The sequence below is a fragment of the Platalea leucorodia genome, assembly GCF_965183815.1.
Source record: "Platalea leucorodia genome assembly, chromosome: 2".
NCBI lineage: Eukaryota > Metazoa > Chordata > Aves > Pelecaniformes > Threskiornithidae > Platalea > Platalea leucorodia.
In genome coordinates this window covers 1715818-1733805 of record NC_138824.1, presented here as the reverse complement: position 1 = coordinate 1733805, position 17988 = coordinate 1715818, and the positions used below count along the sequence as shown (strand labels likewise).

The 17988-nt window shown below is 58.4% G+C and overlaps 2 protein-coding genes across 2 annotated transcripts in view; one reads left to right on the top strand and one right to left on the bottom strand.

Annotated features, from left to right (window-relative positions):
• The window catches only part of PPME1 (protein phosphatase methylesterase 1), a 31075-nt gene extending 26762 nt beyond the window's left edge, over nt 1–4313 (top strand). The window contains exons 13-14 of the mRNA XM_082335857.1: nt 527–594; nt 1918–4313. Of these exons, the coding sequence (XP_082191983.1) occupies nt 527–594; nt 1918–1936 (87 nt within the window). The 3' untranslated portion in view covers nt 1937–4313. The remainder of the gene's footprint in view (nt 1–526; nt 595–1917) is intronic.
• Nucleotides 4314–7870: 3557 nt separating this feature from the next.
• Nucleotides 7871–16924, bottom strand: P4HA3 (prolyl 4-hydroxylase subunit alpha 3; the record flags this gene model as incomplete). Its single annotated transcript, XM_082337966.1, has 13 exons — nt 7871–7951; nt 8151–8247; nt 9397–9465; nt 9748–9810; nt 10342–10501; nt 10687–10751; nt 11189–11365; nt 11450–11607; nt 11798–11849; nt 11946–12095; nt 13143–13363; nt 14736–14878; nt 16743–16924. 13 exons carry the CDS (start codon nt 16922–16924, stop codon nt 7881–7883), a joined length of 1608 nt encoding a protein of 535 aa, XP_082194092.1. The 3' UTR covers nt 7871–7880.
• Between the last annotated feature and the right edge of the window lie 1064 nt (nt 16925–17988).

Below are 17988 nucleotides of genomic sequence, written 5' to 3'. Positions count from 1 at the left end.
AACACGTCTGGTTTTAAAGCTTGTCTACGCTGACCGCTGTGTATGTAAAACTCAGCCTTTCTGGGCTTCTCTTTACCAATCTGAAATAGGGATTTTTGTCTAAACATACCGAGTTCTTACACTGTTATTATTCTTAATATAAATTCTAAGAGGTATTATTACTGTCAGGTTACTGTCCTGATTTATTCTTTATAGGAATAACTTGCATCGTGATTTCGCCAGACCTTTTTTACCTGCTAAACTTAGGTATTGTTTTAAGAATTACTGAAAGAGGTGGAGAAAAAGTTCGGTCAGTTTTTGATGTGAGATCAGTGTCAGAGTAAAGGTGGAAGCATGTAGTCCGTTTTTTTATATAAAAGCTTGTTATACAGAGCTCTTAGTTTTAAAGGAGCAAACTTGATTCAGCAAGAGGATCCTGAGGACACAAACTTGTTGTTGGAAATACTGCGGGCTTTGAAAACCACTGGGTTACTTGTTCTCTTTGTGTCGCTTTAAATTCTGACCCATTTTTTTTCCCTTCCCTCAGGTTGCTGAAGCTGTTGCGACGTTCCTGATCCGTCACAGGTTTACAGAGCCCATCGGTGGATTCCAGTGGTAAGGCTCTGCGGGTGCTAGAGCCGTGCAGCCCTCGAGCAGAGCTCTTGCTCTTACTGCCTGCGTGGTTGGCTCTCAGTGTGGGAGGCTGGCGTTTTAGCATAATGCCAAAAACCATGTGTAAACAAATAGTTTCAATCACAGCCAGTAGTGCATTTATGTGTTCTCTCTCAACTTCTCGCGTATTAACTTGTGTTAATGAATCCTCTTTTCTTGGAGGGGAGGAGCGAAGCAGATCCTCCCTAGCTGATTCCTTTCTTTATAGCCAGCCAGAAGGCAGAATTACAAGCTTTATGGTATTTAGTTTAAATAGCATTTTACTTAAGTAATCAAGGTCCTGTGTTTTGGAAACAACTTGTACCACGCTTCTTGGCCAAGAAATACTGGGGAGATTAGACAGATACAGCTGTGTGCTTCGCTTTGTCAGCTTCCCATGCTTATCTCATGTTTTCATATCATAATGAACTGTAGAAGCCAGGCCTCTGCCATCAGCCACACCGCAGTGAGAGTAGGTCGTGACTGATAAGGTTGACTGGAAAAACTCCCCAAGTCCTTGTTACAATACCATAAAGCAAATAACTAAACCGATGCTTAGACCTCATAGAAGGTGCTAGTCTGTTTTACCATTCACCTGAAAGATGATCCTAAAGTAAGCATGTTTCTTCAGCAGTCCTGAAAAGTCTTCTGGCTTTTAGTTAAAAATTCTTCAACAAAAGCTAGAAGCCCCGGAATGTGTGATGCTGTAGGACTGGCAATGCTAAAGAGGTATTGCTGGATGATCTCCTTCTTTTTTTTCCCCTTTATCCTGTGCCCTTGGGGGTGAAACAGAACTGCAGGACTGTGGACTGCATATTTTAAATCCAGTGAAAGGATATAGTGTAGGTTGATGTGTGAATGATGAGAGAGGGAGAAGACCAAAGGACTGTACTGCACTGTAATGTTGGATCTCCACCAGGTATTTGGCAACCCGTGCTACCTCTGTGAGTCTTGAAGGAGCTAGCCTTTTGCTTCTGCTATTACGGTTGAAGCAAAAGCAGCTTTAAAACAAGACGCTTGGAGAAAGTGAGGTGGCTCGCTGGCCTTACTGTGTCCTTAAGCCACAGACAGCAACATATTAAGCTTTTGTGCTTCTCACTATTGCGTAGCTTACAAGTTATTGTTGAATGCATCAATGCTGATTTTAACCTGCATGATAGACTCCTCTTGGCCTTGTTTGATCTTGGGTAATCAACTAAATTTAGGGTGTCACAGAGTCAAATATCTGCAGAGAATACCTTGATTTTAACGTGTGACCTTTCTTCCACTCTCCTTTTTCCCTCCTAGTGTGTTTCCTGCTTGTTAATACCCTGGTGTTCTCCAGCACTGAGTCCTGTTGTAAATAAACTGCACCAGAGGCCACTGTGATGTATCCATATCCTTTCATCTCTCCAGTTCAGCAGCAGTGAGAAGTTGGTGTGAGATTCATCCCCTAGAACTAGTTCTCCAGAATGTGTAAATGCTTAGGGACTTCCTTGCTGGGAAGCAGCTTGTACTGAAGACCGTGAAAAGCTCTTCAGGCCCTTGGAAGTGGGCTCCTCTCTGCTGCCACAAGGAAAAACCTCCTGAAATCCCAAGTAGTCGATCATAGCGATCTCCATCAATTCTCAGGCTTTCTTGGACCCGACTGCAAAGGGGCCGTTGGCAGTCCAGATCCACCGAGGGCATTGCAGCATAGCCAAAGGCTTCAGGATTTCTCCATGGAATCGTCTAATTGTCTTTGAAGTGCCCCTTAGGTTTGTTTTTTATATAGATGTTTCTTTCCCCTAAAGCAGATGAGGAATCGGCTTCATTGGGAGCTCAGGTTTCGTCTCACCAACGCCAGCCTTATGAGTTAAGCTGCGGGAACAGCCTAGATGCTACTTTCCTGTGCAAAGTTGGACAGGACTGTAAAACAAAAAGGCGAGGGGGGACCGTGAGCTCCATTTCAGAGTCTTGCAGCTTTCTTAATACTTGTTTCAAGTTCTCACTGAGAAAAATAGCCTGGATAACTCCATCTACTGCAGACACATAACGGGCAGGGGACTCCGGGCCTGCCTTTATGGGGAAGACCCAAGAGCAGCGGTAACAATGTGGTCTGCAGGCAGTTGCCTGTTCGGCCGTTCTCCGTGCCTGGAATGTGTTTATGCTTCCCTTCTTGTAGCTGCTACACGCAGCGGAGCAGAGATCAGCGCCTTTTGGATGAAAAACATGCAAAAAGTGCAGCAGATAAAACCCTGGAAGAGCTTGGAGTCAGTCCTGCTGATGTTGACGCAGAAGTGTAGGCAGCTGCTGCTGCGTTATGCTCCCCCTGGTACTGGAGGAAAGACTTGGTTTTCACTGTCACTTCCTAGATCGTTTCGCTGCCCGCCTTCCATATTTCTATGTAAACGCAGTAGTTACACAGAGAGCTTTTCTTCAGGGTTAAATTATCCACAGACAGTTCATCAGATTGCTTTCACCTAAGAATCCCTCTTGAGCGTAAGAGCAGACACGTTTTGGAGCGGTTTTCCTCAATATTTTGCTGCTGGATGTCTGAAATCTTTTTTTTTTTTGCCTTGTGTCCATAACCCCTTGATGCTGTATGATGAAAGCAGTATTTTAACGCTGTTTTGCTGAGGCAGAGTTCTGTTGTTGGCCTGATTTGGGAGCTGCGATGTGTATCTGTGCGTACGTCCTGTGACAAGAGCCATCGTGAATTCTTGGCATTTGAGAGGTGCAGGTGGGGCAGAGGGAGACGGCGTGAAGAGCTGGCAAAGCCCGGTTTAACTTTGGCGTTCACCCTGATGGAGAGCCGTTCATCTCCTCCGATTCATTGGCACGCGAGCCCTGGACACAGCAGTCGCGGCCTTGCTCTGTGTCCCTTCCCCGACACATCAGGGTGGGAAACGCTTGAATTAAAGACAAGAAAGCCTCGTTCCAGAGAGCTCTCCTCTCTCCTGGCACTTTGACCGTCGGCACTCAGGTGTTAAAAGAGCAATTGCTGGCTCCTGGCCCTTCCCTCCGTAAGTCACCGTGTTAATTATTGCATTCCTGTGACCTTGATGTAACGTCCACCCCTGTTTTAGTTCCCGATGGATTAAACGGATCTTCAGCAGTTGAGATGCAAAAGAGCACTTTCCCCAAGCTGTATCCTGAAGATTGGCAAAATTCTCGGGCCTTTCCAGGTGACTCCTGTGTTCAAATTGTTAGAGACTAAAATAATAGTGTGTGTCCGGAGTCTCGCTTCACGGGGTAGTTAAGCATGTGCCTGTTGTCATACTCATGAATGATCTCGGGAAAGTCACATTCCTCCATGCTGAAGTAACTTGGAGGATCTGGCTTGGAGTGATTCGTTGCGGTAACTCCTTGTGTTTGCCTTTCACGTTATCCCTTTCATTTGCTTTTACAGTTTGCGAGATATTTTAAAAAAAAAAAAAGTCTCCATGGAAAGCAAAAGAAAATCGGTTTTGTATTCTGTAGAAGCACCATCGGAAAATGAATGACTGTTTCTGAATCCTGTGGGCTCCCCAGAATTATCTTTTGTTGTTAACGTTTGAGAAGTGAGTGAAAAAATAAATATTTCAACAGCCTATTTAATGTGGCCTTGCTGCATGCCAAGCGCTCGGTCCTGACTTGCACAGAACAGGCAGGGGCTCGGGTAGTGCTGGCTTCAAAAAAAGGTGACTACAGGGACAGCAGCAACAGCGTGCGGTGGGTGGAGGGGGAATTCCTTTCAGCTCTGTCGAGCCACGTACATTTTTGAGGCTGTACTTACGTCTGAAAAATATTAATGTTCCTGCTGCACTTTCTCCTCCCTCTGCAGGAAGCTACAGGCAGAGACAAATGGTATTTAGGCGAAGGATAGCACAGACCGTGGTAAAAGTAGCTGCCGAGAGAAGAAATGTTCTCTTTGACCCGTGAAAAATGGGGACATCGAAAATCCCCCCGTAACCACCAGCTTTTCGCTGCATTTTTCCACAGCCTGCAGCGTTGTACTGCCTCTGTGTAAAAGCAGATAACGAGGCGGAGGCTGTCCGAACTGAAGATGCCGGTTTTACACTGGCGCTTTTGATTATTTAGAAATCTCTCTTGCTCTTGTTCCAGTTGTTGGATTGAGGATCAGTGGAAACTTTCACAACAGAAAATCCCAGGGCTTGGCAGGAGCAGAAGATGCAGTTTGGGAGGCTGGGTTGTTGCAGGGTTCACTTCTTAAATTTTTCAAACCAGACCCAGGACGGGTTTTGCCAGCTCCAGGGTTATATGCACCAGACAAAACCCTCGGTGACTTGTCGATTCCGGGAGCATTGAGATTGTTGGGAAAAGACATTTTCTGTATTCCTGAAGCGTGTAGTTTTGCTTTCAGTACAGATCCTGGGAACGCAGAGCTCGGCTGCGTGTCTCTGCACGTGCTTAAGCCAGCACAGTTCCTCCGTGCTGGTGTTTTGAAAACGCTGTTGGTGACCAGGGGTTGAAACGGTTGCGGAATCATCTTGCTGTATGGAGCTTGCTTGTTTTTTTGGTTTTTTTTTTTTTTTTGAGCCTTGTCTTTTTTATCTCCAGCCTGCCCTGGTCCAGATGGGAAGTGAGTGGGATGTGCTACCAAAGCCAATTAAAGATGCCGATGCTTGTTGGCGACTGGAGGTCACTTTCTGTGCAACCAAGACACCGTCTGAAAAAAAAATAAGCACCGCTGTAAAGCAGAGTGACTTCTCCCCTGACCACGAGCTCGGTTTAGCTCTGAGAGGTGGTGGAGGTGTGACAGATCCCGCTGGTGACACCAGTCACCCAGTAAATACTGCACTGGGGCAGCTCAGAGTGAACCTCCGTGCTTTTCCTCTCTCTGCAGGGCAGGGCTGAGCGATGGCAATAGGGCAAAGCCGCTTCCTGGCTCCTTGTTCAGCAAGACCGTCCCAGGACTCGGAAACCTTTATCGGTGTGCTGCCACGTTCAACGGGGTCTCCAGCGAGCGGGGGAGCAGCTGGCAGGTACTGGAGCGGGAGAGAGCAAACAGCTTTGTGCTGACGTTCTCCACCTCCTCAACTTTAGGAGGAGTTTCTCCTCCCCTCCGCTGTTGCCTTTTGTCTTGGGTGTGGAAGGGTCTGGGAGGAGAGATCCGCAGAGCTGGCTGGCAATCGGCCATTCACTGGTTTGTACTGGTGCTCAACCCTCCTGAAAATCTAGACCTTAGATCTTCAGCTAAGGTCAAAAAAAATAGTTTATGGGTTGCCATTTCCAAGAAAACTTGGCCCTGGTGCATTATAACACCGCTCTCCCAGCCTGGCGCGCTGTTCACAACCCGAAACTGCCGTTTGCGTTGCCCAAACCTGCCTCCCTCGGCTGCATCGGCTGCCCCGATCCGTCCGGTAACGCTGCACCCTCGCCACCTTGTCCGTAAGGCATCCCAGACCCGTGGGATAGCTTTGCTGTGGATGCTTGGCCAGTTTAGGCCAGGCTTTACCACTCTGGCGGGGTGACCTCTTACCACGTGCTGCTGTTTCCAAAAGGAAAATTGTGTGTGTGCGTGTTCAGTTCTCCGGAGACCACGCGCTGTGTCCCGTGTCAGCCTCATCCTGTTCGTGTCTTGTTCGGTGCCCGTTTCTCTCGCCTACAAATAAAGCATTTGTGCACAGCCTGGGGTAGGAGCTCCTCCTTTCCCTTCAGCTGCGGTACTCGGGCTCCTGGGGAGGAAGGGTGCAGATCCGGCTGCTCCTGCGCCAGCCCCAGGCCCAGACCCAAGCCTTGGGTTTTTCTGGTGACTCACGGAAGCCTCTCGTCATCCGAAATATTCCCCTATCCCTTCTCGGCCTGCCAGCGTGGGGAGGAGGGGGATGTTTTACTCACAGCTTTTGCTTTTTCCCCTCCTCTCCGTGACCGCTGGCTCCCACGTGTACAGAAACATCTGAAAGTAATAAACCCTGGCGCTCTGGCTCTTCCGTAACCTGTGCTGCGTCGGACCCTCCGTCCTGTAACGCCCTGAACGCTGGCCTTGGTGTTCCGATCTGAAGAGCAGGCATCGGGGGAAATTTGCTCTGAAATTTTGCAGGCATCCTCCTAGGGCGGGGGGCTGGAGCCCCGTGCTCCCGCTCCCACGCCCAAATCCTGCTCACAGCTCAGCCCCTGTGTGCCTACGGCAGGGTTAATCCGGGGCTGGATAAACACAGCCACAGAGCGACAAATGCACATTTTTGAACCCAAAGCGAGCAGGAGAGCCCTGCCTGGTGTTTCTGTCCCCCTCCTCAATTTTTGTCCTTTGCCTTCCAGTTAGCAAAGAGGCTGAGAGCCTCCCCAGACCCTCCCCGGGCTGCGATTCACCGCCTCTCCATCCAGGATTTTAATCTCATCCATCCCGGAGGATTTTAATCTCATCCGTTTAATCTCGGCATAGACGAGGCTGGATGTGGAGTCGGAGGGTTTCCATACGGGGGCTGATGGTGTCCTCCAGCTTGACCCTCGCTTTATCCGGGCTCTCCGCCATCGGAAGCGCCCGGGGAGAGCGGTGCGGGCTCCCTGCCCGATCTCCAGGCGCTGCCGGAGAGCCCTGCTGCCTCTTTTTGCCTTCCAGTCACGCAGGTGGCTGCGGTCCGGCCGGAGAAAGGGAGCTTGTTTGGGGGGGCCCCGGGGAGCGGTGCTCGCGCAAGCGTGGCCGGGCTGAGGGCCAGGGCGGCGGGAAGGCAGCAGCTGCCTTCTCCCTCCCCAAGGGCCCTCTCACAGCGACTGCCCTGCAAAAAATAAACCCCAAAACCCTTCTGGGGTGCAGAGGAGGGGGACCCCGTGCTGTGGTCAGGAGGAGAGCGGAGTGTGGGGCTGCACAGTCAGCCCCAAGATGCAGCCAGGTGCTGCGGCAGGTTGGTTTGAGGAAGGATAGTGTACTGTCTTTGTGCTGGTCCTCTATGGCCGTTCTGTTCACTCTGAAGCCTACTGATTACCATAGAAATGCCATGTCATTTCTGCCAGTCCTTTTAGCAGAGAGAATTTTTGTCTAGGGCTGGAGGAGGAGGCTTGAGGGTATGTTTAGGGTCCAGGCTGGAATTTGGGGTGCAGACACATACACCCCCCCTCATCATCCCGCCAGGTACCACACCGAGGTATTTCCCCCAGACTCTGCTTTAGTGTCTTTTGACTTTATTTTCACCGGATTCAGCCATGGCTGAGCAAGTGCCACCGCCCCCGATAGCATCCCGCGCCGCTGCCACCCCCTTCCCTCCCTCCTCTTGCTGCAGCCTTGGGGACACGCTGCGCCGGGGTGGCTTTGCCACCCACGGGTGCCACGTCCCCGAGCCCACGGCGGCTCAGTCTCGTGGGTCGGCGCTGCACGGCCGCCGAAACTCCTGCCCGTGCTCGTGGATCCACTTATTCGCCACTGGAAGGGACAAGGACAAGGACCCCCGTCTGCCTCTGTCCCCCTGCACCCCTCTCCGACCCCGCTCCGCTATCGGTGACATTTTTTTCCCTATTATCCAGGATTTTTCTGGGTCCCCAGCACCCCTCGCCTCCCCGCGGGCAGAGCGGCCCCTCCAACCCCGTGTCACCCCAGGGTGGCACCGGGCAGTGTCTCTCACCCCACTTGTCCCCGGCCAGGACGGGGCAGCCGGCGTGCAGGGTGTCCCCGTCACCGTCCCCGTTCCTCCGCAGGTTCCACCAGAAGAGAGCTGCGTTCTGCCGAGCAGAGAGCCCCGGGGTTTGGCACCCCAAAAACAGAGCTGGGAGCCCCAGAACTGGGGTTTGGAACCCCAAACCAGAGCCAGGATTCCTGGGGTTGGGGTTTGGCACCCCAAAACAGAGCTGGGAACCCCAGAATGGGGGTTTGGAACCCCAAAACAAAGCTGAGAGCCCTGGGGTTGGGGTTTGGCACCCCAAAACAGAGCCAGGATTCCTGAGGTTGGGGTTTGGAACCCCAAACCAGAGATGGGAACCCAAGAATTGGGGTTTTGAACCCCAAAAGAGTCAAGATTTCTGAGGTTGGGGTTTGACACCCCAAAACAGATCTGGGAGCCCCAGAATTGGGGTTTGGAACCCCAAAACAAAGCTGAGAGCCCTGGGGTTGGGGTTTGGCACCCCAAAACAGAGCCAGGATTCCTGAGGTTGGGGTTTGGAACCCCAAAACAGAGCTGGGAGCCCCAGAATTGGGGTTTGGCACCCCAAAACAGCCAGGACCCCCAGAATTGAGGTTTGGCACCCCAAAACAGAGCCAGGACCCCCAGAATTGAGGTTTGGCACCCCAAAACAGAGCCAGGAGCCCAAGGGCTGGGATTTGGCACCCCTAAACAAAACTGGGAGCACTGGGATTGGGGTTTGGCACCCCAAAACAGAGCCAGGAGCCCAAGGGATGTGGTTTGGCACCCCAAAACAGAGCTAGGAGCCCCAGAATTGGAGTTTTGAACCCCAAAACAGCCAGGATCCCCAGAATTGGGATTGGCACCCCAAAACAGAGCCAGGAGCCCAAGGGCTGGGGTGTGACACCCCTAAAACAGAGCTGGGAGCCCTGGGGTTGAGGTTTTGGCACCCCAAAACAGAGCTGGGATCCCTGAGATTGGATTTTGGCATCCCGAAACACAGATGGGAGCCCCAGGGTTAGGGTTTGGCACCCCCAAAACAGAGCTGGGAGCTGTGGGAGCAGGGTTTGGCACCCCTCGAAGGGAGCCAGGAGCCCCAGGGCTGGGGTTTGGCACCCCAAAACAGATCAGGGAGCCCTGGGGTTGGGGTTTGGCATCGGGACAGGCTCGGCCATAACTCCCTGAGGCGAGACACAAGAGAGCAGCATCCTCAGTTCCCCGCTCCCGGGGGGCTCGTGCGGGTCCCCCTCACCTTAACCACGGGCACGCTGAAGTTGGCGTAGACAAAGGCGGTGGAGCCGCCGGCCTCCACCGTGCTCAGCTGGAAAAGGAGGAAAAATATGAGCCACAGCCCTCCCCCTCCCCCTGTGATACGGCTGCTTTGCATGGGGAAACTGAGGCACAGGACCTCCCTTGGTCCCCCACAGCGCTTCCTGCGCTACGACATGGCACAGGCTCATAAATACACTGCAGACGTCGTTTAACACCCCACCACGGGCTGATTTAGGGCTGCCCTCACCCATCTCCAACCCCGTTCACTCTGAACCCTACTGATGTCCCTGCAAGTGCAGTCTCTCTAGGTCAGGAGATGGGGGGGACTCACGTAGATCATGACCGTGGCGATCCTGTTGCCCGACTTCATTCTGTAAAGGGGGCTCTTCCTGGACTGCCCCAAGAGCGAGGAGGTGGGGACGGTCAGTCCCACGCTGGCACGGCTCAGCTCGGAGGCACCTCACGCCCTGACAGAGCTGGTGGCTCTGAGCTGCCCCCAGGGAAATCTCTCCCTCTCCCTTCTTTTGTCTCCCTCCCTCCTTCCTTCCCTCTTCCCTCCCTCCCTTCCCAGGAGCATCCCAGGGATCACCATGGGGACACCCCCATCTGGGGACCTCCCCCAGGCAACCATCCCAGGAGCATCCCAGGGATCACCCCAGGCTCCACCTCCAGGAACATGAGGGAGCCCCCCAGGAACCATCCCAGGGACCCCCCCCCAGGGACCCCCCCCCCAGGGACCACCTCCAGGGACCACCTCCAGGGACATCTGAGGGACCAGCCCAGAGACCACCCCAGGGACCATCCTGGTGACGACCCGAGAGACCACCCCAGGAACCATCCCAGGATCGCCCCAAGGACCGCCCCAAGAGCACCACAGGAACCCCCCCGGGCACCACCCCGCGGACCACCCCAGCAGCTCCCTGACCGTGGCGTGGTCGAAGTGTGGCTCGTAGTGGCCTCCCAACCCATAGTTGACCACCTGCAGGTACTCGGCGTAGGGTGGCCGCAGGTCCAGGCCGGTGACGGCAGCGATGCGCTGCTCCAACGCCCGCACCACCGGGTCGGCGGTGTCCTTCAGCCAGGCGCTGCGGGAGCACCCCCAAATTCTTCAGCCCCCCCCAAATTCACGCGTGGCTGGGCTTAACCCTCGCGGCACTGCTGGTGTGGAGGACCCAGGCCTCCCCAGCATGGCATCACTGCCACCTTGGTGGTGGCAACGGGACCACGGTGGTCCCGCTGGTTGGAGGACAAGGGACGGGGTGGCTACTACCTCTTGCTTATCCGGTACTCGGCTTTCTGCTGCTTCTCTCCAGAGGCGACCACGGACCTCTGCAGCTGGAGGACACATGGCGGGGGGGGACATTGCTGCAGATGGGGACCCCCACACCAAGCAGGGACCCCGGGCAGGGTCCAAACTGGGGGGTTTATACCAGCTGGTTGCCAAAAATCCCCACCCCAAGGTGTCCCACCAGGGTGATGGAAGCAGTGCTAGCAGCTGGAGCCAACGCAGTTGGGTGTCACCAAGTCAAGCCTGCCTGGGAAGGGGTTTAGGTGCATGCACGGACCTGGTTTCTCCCCAAAATCTTTTGGGGGGGGCTCAGATGGAGCTAAGCTGGGCTTATCCCCCCTGCGTCTTGCTGCAGAAGGCTTTGGCTGAGCCCTGGCTTAAAACCTCTCCTATCTCTGCATGCTCAGGGTGGTCCACCCTCAACCACCAGCTCTTGGGCCTCTCCTCCAGGAGAGGGACATCCCTGGGGACGGGGACGGCTCACCCAGGGCCCTGCCAACCCCTTGATGGTCTCAGCCTCGGCGTCGCTGATGAAATCGTGGTACAAAGCCACGTAGGGTCGGATCCGGACCATCTCCTTCTTGGCAGGCTGGAGAAGGAGGTAGGGGCTGCCGTTGGTCTCGTAGGAGCAGCCAAGGTGTGGGAGATGCTCTGGGGCCGGCTGGGGAGAGAGAGGACCAAGGAGGGAGTGAGAAGGGGGACAGCGGTGGGGTGGGGGACCATGGGACCCCCCTGCCAGCCCCACCTGCCCCGCCGGGCGCTGGCACAGCTCCTCGTAGGCGTCGCGGCTCTGCAGGTGGGTGCCGTTGGGGCGTCGCAGGGGTCCGGTGCTCACAGCCGTCCCCATCTCCAGCAGCTTCTCGTACTTTGCCACGTTCCTCACCACCCTTTGGTTACTGGGGTCTGCCGGAGAGGCGATGTCACCCGAAACGCCGTGTCCCCATCACCCCCCCTTCCCTGGCATCGGTCCCTAGAGAATTACCCCACGTGGGGGCAAGAGATGGGGTGAAGGAGGCTGGTGCCGTTCAGGGGTGATGGTGACACCCCAAAACCTCTTGCCTCCTCCTGCTGTATCCGAGGTTGCCCCACGTACCATAGTGGAGAAACTCCCTGGAGAGGCTCAAGGCATGGGAGATGTTTCCAGCCTGGATGGGGGGAGCGGAGAGCCTGTGAGCATCCCCCTGCGCACGGTTTGGCTCCACCGGGCACCAGGGCGATGGGGATGGGACTCACGGCCGTACCATGAAGTAGGAGAAGGCAAGATGGTCCAGAGCATCCTCCAGGCTGCTCCGGTCCTCGGGGTTCCAGTTGCCATAGGAGAGGCGGAAGAGGCCGACGGCCTCCTCCAGCCACGCGATGGAGTGGTAGTAGTCGCCTGTGTCGTAGGCCACCTGCAAGGCAGCGCACCGCCCGGACCCGCCGGCTGGGCCAGCCTGGCCTGCATCCCATCCCCACCCTATCCCATCCCATCCCATCCCATCCCATCCCATCCCATCCCATCCCATCCCATCCCATCCCCTTCTCATCCCTTCCCCTTCTCACCCCATCCTACCCCCATGACCATCTTCATCCCAATCCCACCCCTGTCCCCTCCCACCCTGTCCCTCCCCTGTCTCATCCTGTCCTGTCCCATCTCATCGCATCCCATTCTATCCCATCCCATTCTATCCCATCCCCTTGCCATGTCATCCTATCCCATTGCAATTCCCACCCATCCTGTCCCATCACATCCTGTTGCTTTCCTATTCCCATCCCCATCCCCACTCCCTCCCACTCCATCCCCATCCTGTCTCATCCCTTCCTCTCCTCTCCCATCCCCATCCATCCTGCTCCATCCCCATTTCCATCCCCATCCCCATCCCCATCTCCATCTCCACCTCCACCTCACCCCATGCCATCCCATGCCATCCCATTCCATGCCATCCCATCCCATCCTAGCTCATCCCATCCCATCCCATCCCATCCCATCCCATCCCATCCCATCCCATCCCATCCCATCCCATCCCATCCCATCCCATCCCACCCTGTCCCATCCCATCCCACTCTCCAACACTCCATCCCAGCTCTGCGGCGACACTCAAAGGACTCTGCCCTGAACAAAAACCTCTATCAAAGCACCCAAATCCCTTCCCAGGGATTTACGGACCCACTTTTACCCCTGGGCAGGGGCCGACCCCGTATCCAGCCGGAATGCTGGGGCAGGAGGTCTCCCCCAGCCCACCAGCTTGGCTCTTCCCTTCCCCAAGCCACGAAGCAGCAAGAAGCCCCGTTAGTTGGGCGAGAGCCGAGAGGCGAGAGGCAGGCGGGCGGATGCCTGCGGGCTGAGTCAGAGGGGCCCCTCCGCACCCGAGCGGGAAGAAAACCCAACATCTATCCCTATGGAAGCAACATTCCAGGCTGGAAAAGCTTTGTAGGAGGCTGTCGGGGTTCGCCCTCACCTTGCCCACGTGGAAGCAGTCATCGGCGGAGAGGGAGACGCGCCGGCCAGGGCTGTAGAGGGGCGGGCGGCCGGCGCCGGCTCGCTGGAAGACGCCGTTGGCCATGCCCTTGACACTGAGCGCGTAGACGTCCTGCAGCCGCATCAGTGCCCGGGCAGCCCCGTCCAGGTCCTCAGCTCCAGGCAGCTCCTGCTCCACCTCCTTGAAGCCGGCATGGAGCGCTGAGGGCGGGTAACGGGGTGCAGGGAGGGGGATTAATGAGCTTTTGGGGTGCAGTCGCCCTTATCAGCCCTTCTCCATCCCTGAGGACTCCACATGCTGCTCCTCCGCCCATTCCCCTGCTCCACCTCCCATTCCCCTGCTCCACCGCCCTTTCCCCTGCTCCACCACCCATTCCCCTGCTCCTCCGCCCATTCCCCTGCTTCTCCCTCCATTCCCCTGCTTCTCCATCCATTCCCCTGCTTCTCCATCCATTCCCCTGCTCCACCACCCATCCCCTGCTCCTCCACCCATTCCCCTGCTCCACCTCCCATTCCCCTGCTCCACCACCCATTCCCCTGCTCCTCCGCCCATTCCCCTGCTTCTCCATCCATTCCCCTGCTTCTCCATCCATTCCCCTGCTTCTCCATCCATTCCCCTGCTCCACCACCCATCCCCTGCTCCACCACCCATCCCCTGCTCCACCACCCATTCCCCTGCTCCACCTCCCATTCCCCTGCTCCTCCGCCCATTCCCCTGCTCCACCACCCATTCCCCTGCTCCACCACCCATTCCCCTGCTCCACCACCCGTTCCCCTGCTCCTCCATCCATTCCCCTGCTCCTCCATCCATTCCTCTGCTCCTCCACCCATTCCCCTGCTCCTCCGCCCATTCCCCTGCTCCTCCACCCATTCCCCTGCTTCTCCATCCATTCCCCTGCTTCTCCATCCATTCCCCTGCTCCACCTCCCATTCCCCTGCTCCTCCGCCCATTCCCCTGCTCCACCACCCATTCCCCTGCTCCACCACCCGTTCCTCTGCTCCTCCATCCATTCCCCTGCTCCACCACCCGTTCCTCTGCTCCTCCACCCATTCCCCTGCTCCTCCGCCCATTCCTCTGCTCCTCCACCCATTCCCCTGCTCCTCCACCCATTCCCCTGCTCCACCACCCATTCCCCTGCTCCACCTCCCATTCCCCTGCTCCTCCATCCATTCCTCTGCTCCTCCACCCATTCCCCTGCTCCACCACCCATCCCCTGCTCCACCACCCATCCCCTGCTCCTCCATCCATTCCCCTGCTCCTCCACCCATTCCCCTGCTCCTCCATCCATTCCCCTGCTCCTCCACCCATTCCCCTGCTCCACCACCCATCCCCTGCTCCTCCACCCATTCCCCTGCTCCACCACCCATTCCCCTGCTCCACCACCCATTCCCCTGCTCCACCTCCCATTCCCCTGCTCCACCACCCGTTCCCCTGCTCCTCCACCCATTCCCCTGCTCCACCACCCATTCTCCTGCTTCTCCACCCATTTCCCTGCTCCTCCACCCGGTCCCCGTCACCTCCCAGCTCTCCCCAGCTGACACAGAGGACACGGAGCCGAGCATCCCCCCGTACCCTGGATGTTCTCGGTGGCCTCGTCGCTGTAGATGACGTTGGGCCAGTCAGAGTGGAGACGCTTGATGAGGCTGAAGGCCAGCAAGGGGTTGTCCACCGAGGCCTTGGGGTCTTGGTGCAGTGCCTGGACCTTCTCATAAAACCTACAAGGCACCCACTGGGTGACACTTTGGGTGATGTTCCTGGGTGGTGACACCCCTGAGCTGGGGTCTGGGGGTCTGAGCCGCCCCATAGTTGGGCAGTTTTGCCCCAGTGTCCACTTTTTGGCCAAGCCAGAGGTGCGGAAATGCCACCAAGGTTGGTAGAACCCCATCCCTGGTGGGTACGTGGGGATGGCCCGTGCCTCGGGGATGCTGTGACCCACGGCCCCAGTCCCCAACCCAGGGTTGGGGGGAAAACGTCCCCATCCTGGGACATGGTTGAGGGTGTGAGCAGTGTTTGGGCTGTGCTCCCGATCCACCCGCGACGCCCCAAGCTCCTATTTAGGGGCACCCCAAAAAATCGAGTGGGCTGGGTTAAGCCCCTCTCCTTACCGAGGCAGCACCCACCCTTGGGGCGGGGGGGATATGGGTGCCTAAGGGGGGGGATATGGGTGCTTGAGGGGGTATATGGGTGCCTGGGGGGAGATATGGGTGCCTTGGGGGAGAATCTGAGTGCCTGGGGGGATATCTGGCTGCTTGGAGGGGGATATGGGTGCCAAGGGGGGAATATGGGTGCCTGAGGGGGAATATGGGTGCCTGAGGGAGGGGATATGGGTGCCTAGAGGGCATATGGGTGCCTAGGGGGGGAGATATGGGTGCCTGGGGGGGGATATGGCTGCACTGGCGGGGGAATCTGGGTGCCTTGACGGGGGATCTGGGTGCCTGGGGGGGATCTGGGTGCCAAGGGGGGAATATGGGTGCCTGAGGGTGGGGTAGGGGTGCCTGGGCGGGTGATATGAGTGCTAGGGGGGAGATATGGGTGCCTGAGGAGGAGTATGGGTTCCTGAGGGGGGATATAGGTGCCTGGGGGCGGGGATAGGGGTGCCGGGGAGTGGAGGATCTGGGTGCCTGGGGTGGGATGTGGGTGCAGGGGGGTGGGATGTGGGTGCCTGGGGGGGAGGATCTGGGTGCCTGGGGCGGGATGTGGGTGCCGGGGGGTGGGATGTGGGTGCCTGGGGGGGAGGATCTGGGTGCCTGGGGTGGGATGTGGGTGCCGGGGGGTGGGATGTGGGTGCCTGGGGGGGGGGGATGTGGGTGCCGGGGGGTGGGATCTGGGTGCCGGGGGGGGAGGATCTGGGTGCCTGGGGTGGGATGTGGGTGCCGGGGGGGAGGAGGATCTGGGTGCCTGGGGGGGGAATCTGGGTGCCGGGGGGTGGGATGTGGGTGCCTGGGGGGGGGGATGTGGGTGCCTGGGGTGGGATGTGGATGCCGGGGGGGAGGAGGATCTGGGTGCCTGGAGGGGGGAATCTGGGTGCCGGGGGGTGGGATGTGGGTGCCTGGGGGGGGAATCTGGGTGCCGGGGGGGGGGGGATGTGGGTGCCGGGGGGGGGATCTGGGTGCCGGGGGGTGGGAGGATCTGGGTGCCTGGGGGGGGAATCTGGGTGCCGGGGGGGGGGATGTGGGTGCCGGGGGGGGGATCTGGGTGCCGGGGGGTGGGATGTGGGTGCCTGGGGGGGGGGGATGTGGGTGCCGGGGGGTGGGATCTGGGTGCCGGGGGGTGGAGGATGTGGGTGCCTGGGGGGGGATGTGGGTGCCTGGGGGGGGGGGATGTGGGTGCCGGGGGGTGGGATCTGGGTGCCGGGGGGTGGAGGATGTGGGTGCCTGGGGGGGGGAATCTGGGTGCCGGGGGGTGGGATGTGGGTGCCTGGGGGGGGGGATGTGGGTGCCGGGGGGGGGGATGTGGGTGCCGGGGGGGGGGATCTGGGTGCCGGGGGGGGAGGATGTGGGTGCCTGGGGAGGGGGGATGCTCCCAGCGCTGCCTGGGAGCCCCGCGGCGTGGCCGCGCCGGGACGCGCGGGTCCGGTACCTGGCGAGGCGGCGCAGGCGGGCGCTCTCCTCCCGCAGGTAGGCGCGGAGGCGGCGGAGCAGCCGGGCCTCGGAGCCCAGAGCCCTCCGGACGCTCAGCATGGCCGTGTAGGTCTCGGCCGGGGCGGGGGGGGGCAGCAGCGCCAGCAGCGCCCCCAGCCCCAGCGCCCCCAGCCCCCGCATCCAGCCCCGCATCCAGCCCCGCATCCAGCCCCAGCCGCCGCCGGGAGCGGCCCGGGGCGGGGGGGGGGGGGGGGGGGGGGAGGGGCGGGGAGGCCCCGCCTTGGGTGGGGGTGGGGGAGGGTTTGGGGGGGGGTGGGGGGTGCCCCGGATCCGCCACGCTGGCTGGGGGGGGTTGGTGCTGGTCCCCATCCTGCCGGTCCCCCTCCTGTCTGTCCCCATTCTGTCCCCTGTCCCCATCCTGTCCCCCTCTTCTCTGGCCCCATCCTGCCTTGGCCTCATCCTGCTCGTCCCTGCCCTGTCTTGTCCTGTCCCCATCCTGCCTGTCCCCTTCTTGTCTGTCCCCATCCTGCCCTGTCCCCATCCTGTGTGTCCCCTGCTGCCTGTCCTCACTCTGTCCTGTAATAATCCCATCCTGTCCCCATCCTGCCTGTCCCCAACCTGCCTGTCCCCATCCCATCCTGTCCCCATCCCGCCTGTCCCCAGCTCACCTGTCCCCAACCTGCCTGTCCCCAACCTGCCTGTCCCCATCCCGCCTGTCCCCAACCTGCCTGTCCCCATCCCGTCCTGTCCCCATCCCGCCTGTCCCCAACCTGCCTGTCCCCATCCCGTCCTGTCCCCATCCCGCCTGTCCCCAACCTGCCTGTCCCCATCCCATCCTGTCCCCAACCTGCCTGTCCCCATCCCGCCTGTCCCCAACCTGCCTGTCCCCATCCCGTCCTGTCCCCATCCCGCCTGTCCCCATCCCATCCTGTCCCCATCCCGTCCTGTCCCCAACCTGCCTGTCCCCATCCCGCCTGTCCCCAACCCGCCTGTCCCCATCCCGTCCTGTCCCCATCCCGCCTGTCCCCATCCCGCCTGTCCCCATCCCGTCCTGTCCCCATCCCGCCTGTCCCCAACTCACCTGTCCCCAACCCACCTGTCCCCATCCCGTCCTGTCCCCATCCCGCCTGTCCCCAACCCGCCTGTCCCCATCCCATCCCATCCCAGCGGGTGAGGGCGGTGGGTTGGGGACGTCCCGCTGGGTTCCCACCAACACCGTGGACACTTTCTCACCCTGGAAACCC